Consider the following 10325-nt stretch of genomic DNA (forward strand, 5'->3'; position numbering starts at 1 on the left):
AGGGAGAATGATTCCCCCGCTTAATGACATGCAGATGAGTGCGCTCCGCGCGGCGTAAATCACGTTTTAACGGCAGGAGGGACCCGGCGTGTGGGTTTTTTTTACGGCAGCCTCCCGTTTATTGGCCTCGCTCTATTAGTGCGTGGGGCGAGGCGAGGTGTGGGCGAGCGAGTTCTTCCTTTAGACGACATGGCTTGGCCCGTTGCTCAGGATCAAGACTCAGGGATAAGACTCAGGCCGCGCTGCACAGGCACAACGCTTACTTTGATACTATAGAGGAAACACGGCGAGATACCTGTTCGAATAAGCTCACGGTCTTGATTTTGTGCGCTCAGTTCGCTGGAATTTGGATTCCTGAGAATTGGAAGTGAAAAAAGTTTCCGGGCGGTCCTAGCGATTAGAAAATGGCGGTCGGCGCAACTCAAACGGTGGTCCTGTGATGTGATGTACTGAGGCCGTGGTCCCCGACTGAACCGGAGGAGCTGGAAACCTCCTGGCTGCTTTGGCTGGCGCCGCCTTTACTTCATTATCTACTCCGTTCTCTGTGGGCGGATTGGACCCGGGGGCGCCGCTGTCTCTACTGTCTCCACTGGTGTCCCCCAGGGGAAAGACTCTTGTGAGAGACGAAGAGTTTCAAAGTAACACAGCTTGGCTGAAGTTCACCAGGGCTGAAGGTGGTTACTGTGAAGAGGAGGCTTTTGGTTAGCGCCATGGCAACGGAGTATTCCCTGCTCAGTCAGTATAATATCCAATAATCCAGGGGGGATTCGGATTCAATAGAGACAGTTGAGGAGTTATCAAAAGGCTAACTGTTTGGAAGCTGAACCGAACCCTCTTTGGGCGTTCTTTCGCAAAACGTTGAGTCACCGCGTTGTTGTGTTGAGCGGCAGTAAGGGCAGATGGGGAGTTGTCATTTTGGATTCACCTTGATCGCCCGAGATTATAGACTGATATTTTGAGCTGTTCTTCAGAACTAGCCGGTCGTTTTTTCGATTTGCATCAGAAGGAGTAGCCGAAAAGACCTCACTCTTTTATTTCACATGCAATTTGGTTTCATTTGAATTTATTGAAGTTGAATATCTCTTTCATCCCCTTTTGGAGTCTCGCCCAAGGGTTTGGCCTGCCATTCATGTGTCCCTGCGCTATGTTATCGTTAAGCTATTATCCCCCATACTTCTACAATACCTTGATACATTTCCGTTGTTCCTTATGTGTGGTATATTTTTGTGTGTGTGTGTTTAATATTCATGAGAGTCTTTATCGCGCACATCCCTTTTAAGCATAGAAAAACAAAGTCACTCTTTGACATAGTCAGCCAAGCCATTCCTTCAGAAATCTGCCGCATAAGTCGTCCGTGTTCGGCGTCGCCTGCCAATGTGTTAACGTATTTTTATTGGCATGCGGATACATTGATGTGTTTAAACCGCTTGTTTGAGCCTTTGGAATGGGAACTGCTACCAAACGCATACAGCCTTCCCGATGAAAGCATGCTGTACATAAACGTACGGCACCAGAAGGAATATCTGCTGCCACGGGTCTGGAAAGCAATCACAGGAATCGTAGTAGAACGACAAAACCAGACAAATACGTTAAATGAAAAACAGGCAGAGCAATGTCTTGATTCCACTTCTCCACTACCCTGTTATTCTGTTACGCTGTGAAAATTAGACCCAAACAATTCAGTATTTCGACTGCGCCTTAAAATCCCCAGCTGAACACGGGGGTATTTCTGTTGCGCCCCAATCCTTGCGAGCCCACGCTGGTTCTTGCATTCTAATGAATATTTCCCCCCCCCCCCCGTCTTATTCGGCGTACCCTGCTTAGAGCGGGTGTTCTCGGGGTTCGGTCCGTGGCAGGGGACGAGAGAGGGGCACGGTTGGGTGTGTGTGGGTGTACCACCTGGTGTTTGATCCAGTGCTCAGTGTTAGCTAGCTGCTTTGTCTGAGTCACCCGAGGCTACTCTGTTGCTAGCTCACGCCGCACAGGTGTGTTCATTCTTCCTCATCAAAAGAGCAGCGAACTCTGCAGGCTCTGTGTGTGTGCGTGTGTGTGTGTGTGTGTGTGTGTGTGTGTGTGTGTGTGTGTGTGTGTGTGTGTGTGTGTGTGTGTGTGTGTGTGTGTGTGTGTGTGTGTGTGCCTGCGTGCGTGTGTGCATTGGGGCGTGTGCGCCTGTGTGCACACATACACCTGCATGCATGTATGAAGTGCACGTGTGCAGCAGATGAAAGAGGGCATGCCAGAACAGAGCAGAAAACTTTGTGAAAAAAACGGGGAACATTGGGTCTAAACCTGAAGGAAGAGCAGAGCCCTGGAGGGACATGAGGAGAAAACCATTAATGTCTGGGCCCCTTTGACTTAATCATTCTCACCATTAAAGGATTACAAGACACAAGACACAATGCAGAGAGCTGCAGAGCAGATGTTCAGCACCAGCATATCTTCTTCAGACCTCATTCTTTGAATTTGTCCTCTTTGTGTCTCATTCTATCCGGCAGCTTTGAACATGACATGGTTCCGAATAACGTTTGACGTATAGGTGCATAATACCCTCACACACGTACATCTATTTGCACACCTGCACACACACACACACACACATACACACACACACATACACATACACACTCGATCACACAAAAACACACATGCCAACACACACTCAACCAAACTCTTTTAACACAATGGTATATAATATCCATGCACACAGACACACACACACTCGATCACACAAATACACACACATGCAAACACACACAACCAAACTCTCAACCAAACACAATGGTGCATAATATCCGTGCACACCTACCTACCTAAGACCGGGACACACACACACGCACACACACCCTCCCACCCAGCCGGGCCCTGACGGCTGTGGCTGTTCCCCAGGGTCCATGGTGAACGGCTGGGGCTCAGCGTCGGAGGACGAGCGTAACTTCTCCAGCCACAGGTCCAGCTACGGCAGCTCCTCGGACGGCTCCATCTTCACCCAGTGCAGCTTCGCCCAGGCCCTGGTGGCGGCCGCCGACAAGGCCGGCTACCAGCTGGAGGGGACCAGCCTGAGCAAGAGAGGTGCGAGGCCCAAAACCTAGGACCCTCTCCCCCATGGAGGATGAAGACCTCGCTCTCTGCTCCTCTGATGGCTGCTCACTCCTCCACCTCTTCTCCTGCTTGCCTTTTGGCTGTGGGCCCCCTTCTCTCGCCCTGAGCGCAGTGCAAACCCCAACCCTCACCCAGACCGTGGTAGAGCTTCTGCTTCCATGGTGGATGAAGACCTCTGCCGCTCTGCTCTGATCGCTCCTTCTCTGTCGCTCTCTTTTTCTACTTCTTCTGGTCTTCATGGCTGATGGCACTTCTTCTGCTCAGCAGGGCGGTTGTGTTCTCGCTCGCTGCATGCCCGTGCTCCGGGTTGCGTCCAGTCCGAGGGGACGGACTGGAGGTTCTTGTCTGAGGGTTCTTAGGCTTCGCTCCCTTCCTCCTGGTTCTCAGCTCTCCGCTGCATCTCTCAACTGCTCTGCAATCTCTGGCTTTCTGTGGTGTTAAAGGAGCAGTGCTTTGGCTAAGACAAGACTCAACCTAGGATCTGTCTCTCAGGCTTTTTACACTGTATGCAGCTTTTGATGCCTTTGAGGCTTTCACCTTAATTTTTCCTGAATGGTGTTTTGTGGGTTTACTTATGAATTGCACTGTCCTTTTTCGGTCTATATGCTCTTTTGCTTTTGCTCCACTTTATCTGACACGTCGTCATCATTTCTATAAACCCAAGCCAGGCATCTTACGTGTGTGTGTGTGTGTGTGTGTGTGTGTGTGTCTCTCCCCTCTCTCTCTCTCTCTCTCTCTCTCTCTCTCTCTCTCTCTCTCTCTCTCTCTCCCTCTCCCTCTCCCTCTCTCTCTCTCTCTCTCTCTCTCTCTCTCTCTCTCTCTCTCTCTCTCTCTCTCTCTCTCTCTCTTTCTCTCTCGCTCTCTCTCTCTCTCTCCCCCTCCCTCTCTCTCCCTGAAGGTAAAGGCTTACCGTCTCACCGGCCGCGACCCAGCAGCCCCTTCTCGACAGACGGCAGCACGGTGGGAACACACAGCCTGGGGCACCAGAGGGCCGCACGCCCCACCCGGAAGCCCCGCGCCCAGGGCACGGCGCCCCACCGGAGGGACCCCGCTGCAGACGGTGAGCCCCCCCCCCCCCCCCCCCCCCCCCCCGGGACCCCCGTGATCGAATACCAACAACAACAGCTGCTTGTTGTATTCCAACTCTGTCACAGCGTTGAGAAAGGTTCACAATGCAGACTTTTTGAATGTAGGGTTTATGTTGGATTTCATTGACGCTGTTGTACTATGGTACGCAAGCTGTGCAGTACGAATGTAACTGTGAACGTAGAGTGTTTGTAGTAGAACAGCCACAAGGTGAATTGTCTGTGCAGCCGTGCACCAAGACAGATTCCTTGTGTGCTGAATTCCCAGTGTGTGAATTCCATGTGTGCTAAACTCCTAGTGTGTACATTCCCTGTGTGCGTACTCACTCGGCCGGTAGGCCCATTCTGACCCTGAAAGATAACTACGAGAGCGCACGGCAACAGAAGCCTCAAACAAAGGCCCTCCACTCGGGGGGGTTCGGCTGACACCGAGAGACTCGTACCTGTGTGTGACGTCTTCGCCAGCTTACCATCCGCCGTCCTTCTCTCCCCCTCCTTAGACCTACCTCCTCCGCCGGAGCCCCCTCCCTGCATCCCCCAGGGGCCCGGGCGGATCCAAGGGGCCCGTAGCGTGGGCAGCGTGGGCGCCCCCAGCGAGAGGAAGGCTTCGTCCCTGGAGCGCCAGCCCATGTCGGGCCCTCTGGCCGGGCCGGAGGAGCCGAAGGCCCGCTCCACCCTGGACCACCACCACCTCCACCACCGCCAGCCCAGCGACCGGCTGGGAGGCTCCATGGAGCGGGCGGAGGACGGGCGCAGGGGCCCGAAAACAGGTATGGAGGAGGGCGGTGGAGACCTGGTGCAGGGTGGAGGCAGAGCCTCTTCCTCAGAGGGGAAGTGTCTGGATCAACCCGTTCTTTGTTCCTCCTCGAGGTTCCTCAAACCTTGAGAAACATTGAAACCTTGAGTAGCAGGAGAAGAGGAAGAGGAGGACTCTCGGACTAGAACAAGGCCGTAGAAAGTCTTGTTATTCGATCTTTGTCTGAGAAAAGCCAGTCCTTGGAAAAAGGCGTAATATTTCACAACAACCTTTTTTTTTTCTTTTTTCCGAAGCTAAGGCAAAGAAGCTCATATGTTGCCAGCTTGGAGCCGTTCCCCGGCCAAGTTCTCACACTGGCTGAAGTGCTAAAAGCTGTTCATGTGGCCGGCACAAATGTGCTAACTTCTGCTAATAGCTTCAAAACAGAAAAATAAAACCAGACTTAATTTTTACTTTTCCTTATTAGACCGATCCCTTCCTCCCGTTCAAGTCCAAATGTCTGTATTCTATAGAACCAGACCGTGTGCGGCGTCGATACGGACGGGCTGTCAACAACACGACAGCCGCGTTGCCTCCGCCGGCTCCAAGTGTGTGTTTAGGACGTCTCACTCATCTCTCCAGTGAGGGGAGATAGCGGCCATGCTGAGCCCAGACTCTGCTCCCGTGAACAGATTGCACTGTCTGCCACTCGCTAGGGCTTCCAATGAACCCCGCCCCCACCAACCCCCACCTCCCTACAGCCAATAAAGAGCCCGCTCTGCTCCAAGGGAAACAGGAGGCCTGGGCGTCGGAGATACACACTCTTAATCGCCGAAGATTTCCCTTTCTTTCTTCCTTTCTTTCTTTCTCACACAAACAGCCACTCTGAAATCCAAATGCAAACCATGCGGTCCATCTGTGGGCACTTGTGTGTGTGTGTGTGTGTGTGTGTGTGTGTGTGTGTGTGTGTGTGTGTGTGTGTGTGTGTGTGTGTGCCACTTAGAAAGCCAGCCCCTTGGAGACACTGGGAGAGTGCATGCAAGCAGGACATGAAATACATGCACAGCTGAATACATGCATCTTTTTGTGTGTGTGTGTGTGTGTGTTTGAAAGCACGCGTGTGTGCGCGTGTGCCGCACATGTCTGCGTGTTTGTGCGTGTGTTCTTGTGTCTAAATGTGAGTTTGTGTGTGTGTGTGCGTGTGCGCGTGTGCATATCTTAGAACGAGTGTATGAGTGGGGCCCATGTGTTATGCATGTTAGCCAACACATACACAGAAAGACAGACGCCACCTGAGACAGACAGACAGCCGGGCAGGTGCATCATCAGCAGAAACACAACAACCAGTCAACTCCCTATGTGGTCCCCCCCCCCCCACCCAAACACCTCCATCAAGCCTGGTAACCTGCCGGTCCCCCCCTCCCCCTCCCCAGGCAGGAGGGTCTCCGTTGCAGTCATTAGCCTGGACCACATGGGGGCGCTGTGATGAGGACACACTGCTGGGGGTCAGAGCCCCCCCCCCCACCCAGAACCCATACTACTACCCTCTGTTGTCCCTCTACTCCCCCATCCCCCCGGGGGCTGGTGGGGGGGGCCCATGTGTGAGGCGCGGGGTCCTCTCGGTGGTGCCCTGGCAGTGCCTGTAGTCGTTGGCAGCGCCGCGATGCAGATGTCGGGTAGGACAGAGGGACAATGGAGGGTCGGCTGGTCGCCGGCCTTCACCGCGACACACCGACCACCGCCGTCTGAGCAGCAGCTAGGAGGCACAGAGGAGGGACACGCGGCGCCCCGTTCTACGGGTTAACGCCGTGGGGTCAACGCGCAGATCGTGTTCACATCGAATCAAAGAGGTTTCAGACACATGCCGTTAAAAGACACCTTCCTCGTTATGGCTTTGGTTCGCCCATTGGGGTTCAAGCACAGAGGCTTTTGGCTGCGAATCAGACACCCTTACCGGTTTGTTATCCGCCATAGCTGGGCATTGGGATTGAACCCAGGTCCTTTCAACCGAGTCAAACACCGTTAGCTGCCCCCCTCCTGCTTAATATGGTTCAGTTGTCGTCCAAACCTAATCACAGCGTGTACGTGTGTTTTTCCAGAGGAGGGGTGCCTGCCCTACAGTAAGCCGTGCTTCCCTTCCCCGGGGGGCCACAGTTCGTCGTCGGGCACGGCCTCGTCCAAGGGCTCCACGGGGCCGCGGAAGGGGGAGGGCCCCAGGCAGCCGCAGCAGTGGACGGCCACGGAGCACGCAGAGTTCCTGGGGGCCAACGGACAGGGCCAGTACTGTGGGGAGTTATGTGAGTGGTGCTCCTTTACTGACTGACTTGTCTGTCTGTCTGTCTGTCTGTCTGGCTGTCTGTCTGGCTGTCTGTCTGTCTGTCTGTCTGTCGGTATGTCTGTCTGTCTGTCTATATATCTGTCTTTCTTTCTATCTTTCTATATAGTACGGTCATCTAGCTATTTATCTATATATATATAGTTCCTATCCATCTATCTATATATATGTATCTATCTTGTATGTCTATCTATCAAGTATCTATATATTGTCTGTCTGTCTATCGTTCTGTCTGTATATGTTGATCTCTCTGACTCTCGCTGTATGTATGTGCAAATAGTCTGTAAGTCTGTACAAATAGACAGAAATAAATACAGATACACCTCCTTCTGTCTGTATTTATTTCAGTCAGTGTTATTGTTGCAATGTTTGGAACCAAACGTTGTGTTTGTATTTTGGTCCTTTTGGGTTGGTCTTTTGCCGTGTGCTGAATGTCTATTCCCTCCCGCTCTCCCCTTCCAGAGTGACCAGCCAGGAGGATGTTGTCATCAGAGGGAGAGAGAGAAAGAGACACCTCGTTAGAAGGTACCATGAACTTTGACCGCTCCTGTATCCTCTCACGGAGACGGACTGAGGCAGAGGGGAGGGCGCCAGGTCGCAGAACTGTAAATGCGATGTACAGACGCAGACATACTGTGCATCTCACTGTTTCTGTGCTTCGAGAAAATATTTTCCACCTTCTAACGTAATTGTAATTTTCTTTTTTGTTAAAAAAACAACAAACAAAAGGAGAAAAAATGTAAAACACAACCTCTATACGAGAAACGGTTAATTTGTTAAAGGAACTGCCCTCAGTGGAAAATAACTGAATTATGTTTCCTGTAAATACGTCCTTTTAATTGTCGTTGCATTGCTATGCAAGCCTATTTCAGTTTGAGTTTTTTATTTTCTATTTACAGGTGCAGTTGGGTTTTATCTGGTTATTTGTATTATATGTGAATTGCGTGGCGATTGTGCCATAAAAAATAATTGTTTTATAATAATCCATTGTTTGTTAATAGGTATCATTTGATTAATGACCATTACTATTGTTATAATTAATTAATTATTGTTTTTGCACTGCAATTCTTGGTGATAAGCACAAAAAACATAAAACTCCTGCTGACATGAAGAACCGGAGATGATATGTGAAGAGGAGTGTTCTGTACTGTAAAGTAAAGAGAGATGAGAATATATACTAATGTACAGAGATATATTAACGGCCCGGGCATTGCTCTTGGACAGCAACAGATGGAAAGCTCATGCCCAGAGTTTGGGCCGGTTGGCTTGTATTCAGCAGGTGTGGGCTTACTATAAGGTAGAGATCCTTAAAGGGGAGGTTCGTTGCTGATTTATTGTTTCTTTGTTTTTGATAGGCTGGAATTAAATGCACACGGAGGTTCACTGTATTGGGGTGATCTTGTGATTCTCGTTGATTATGTAATTCCTGCAAACCGAGAGAAGGGTTAAAATCTGAGGTATACAAGCAGTCTTCTAATGTTTTTTCTTCAGTCATTGTCTTGTCATTAACGCAGATTTGGGATGGGGGGTTATTGTGATTATTGTCTTTTTTTTCTAACCATGTTTTATTTAATTTTATTCTTTTCCCTCTCATGTGGAGGTTTCACCCTGGTTACTATACTATACGATTGTTGCTTGGCTCCTAACCTATACCTATCCTAACCTAAGGAGCAGCTGAAACTATGGGAGACTGAGAGGAGAAATATGAGATTACAAAATACATCTGTCCACGACACAACTGCAGTTGGCCTCAAGATGTCTGCCATTTGTTTTGTTTTGGTTGTTGTATGTAAGGGTACCTTAGAGATAATTCTGGAAGAAGTTCCGAAGGAGATAATTTATTGGTTTACATTGGTCCTGTTTTTTGTGGTTTTCATTTTGTGTTATTTCTTTCTCTCAATGTTCAACATTGTTTGCTATTTTGGAGCACTTAATTTGTTTTGGTTTGCAGTTATTTTTCTTAATTCCCTTACTTCGAGAAAAACATTCGGCATACATACCACCAGCCTGGTTGGGTGAACGTGCTGGTATTTTATCATTATTCGATTAAATCAGAAGACTGTGGTGCGGTACCTCAATTATACTATTAGCACGTAGCGGTTGGCCATCTATTCAGCGTCGGTCGACCCTCCGAACTGGAGAAGAGCGAAGGGCAAAGCGAACGAGGCGGGATAGCGTAGCTTTCTGCGGAGACGCCGATAGCTTCTGAAGCAGACAGGAGCGGTTGTTATGGAGATAAGCCTTGTGGTGGAGCCAGCAGGTCTCACTGCCTCGTCCTCTAAAGCCACAGACAGGAGCCCTCTACTTCCTGTCTCACCCCTTCTCCCCCCCCCCTCCCACTGTAAAACACCTCTCTGCCCCCCCCCCCCCCCCTCCCATTGCCACGTACGATGGATCTCACCCTCTTGTCCGCAATGTTCTAAAAACGATGTCCCTATTGTGTTTTTTTTTTTTAGTTTTTGTTTTGCATTTATTTTGTTAAAAAAATGCCTTTTATGGACTCAAACACACAAAATCGCTGCTTAAAGTAACATTTTTGGATGAGGAAAATGTCTTCTTTTGTCTTGAAGTGTTTTTGACGGTTGGAAGGACGAAGGTTGTCAATGTCGCTGTTGTACTGTTGGCTTCATCCCCGTCTCATCCCGTCACCAGCCAGAGTTCTGGACATGAGGTGCAAAGAGTATCTCAGGTTATTTTGCATTTTGGTGATGTTTGTATGTGTGTGTGTGTGTGTGTGTATGTATATACATATATATATATAAATATCTGTGTATATATCCATATGCCTCTCCTAACTTGGTCACGCCGTTTCAGTTCCATCGCTGAAAACAATCCCCAACTGTCGCGTCCTATACTGTTGTCCGCCATTTTGAATTTTGAATTTCTTTTTTTATTTTTTATTATTCCAACTATAACGTGCTGGACCATCCAACTTAAAAAACAAGATGTCAGTGACAGAACATACCAAATTAATATTGATATTTCCAGCGTCAAAGGCGTTTTTCGTGTCTCTTTAATACTCATGTTCTCTTTTTTTTTTCCTTTTCTTTTGGAATCACAGTGTTGTTGT

At 49.5% G+C, this 10325-nt stretch overlaps 1 protein-coding gene across 1 annotated transcript in view; it reads left to right on the forward strand.

Annotated features, from left to right (window-relative positions):
• The window catches only part of robo2 (roundabout, axon guidance receptor, homolog 2 (Drosophila)), a 79876-nt gene extending 70279 nt beyond the window's left edge, over positions 1-9597 (forward strand). The window contains exons 28-32 of the mRNA XM_056610423.1: positions 2887-3069; positions 3998-4159; positions 4685-4954; positions 7020-7217; positions 7718-9597. Coding sequence (XP_056466398.1) covers positions 2887-3069; positions 3998-4159; positions 4685-4954; positions 7020-7217; positions 7718-7719 — 815 coding nt within the window. The 3' untranslated portion in view covers positions 7720-9597. The remainder of the gene's footprint in view (positions 1-2886; positions 3070-3997; positions 4160-4684; positions 4955-7019; positions 7218-7717) is intronic.
• The last annotated feature ends 728 nt before the right edge of the window (positions 9598-10325 follow it).

This window comes from Gadus chalcogrammus, chromosome 16 (genome assembly GCF_026213295.1).
Source record: "Gadus chalcogrammus isolate NIFS_2021 chromosome 16, NIFS_Gcha_1.0, whole genome shotgun sequence".
NCBI lineage: Eukaryota > Metazoa > Chordata > Actinopteri > Gadiformes > Gadidae > Gadus > Gadus chalcogrammus.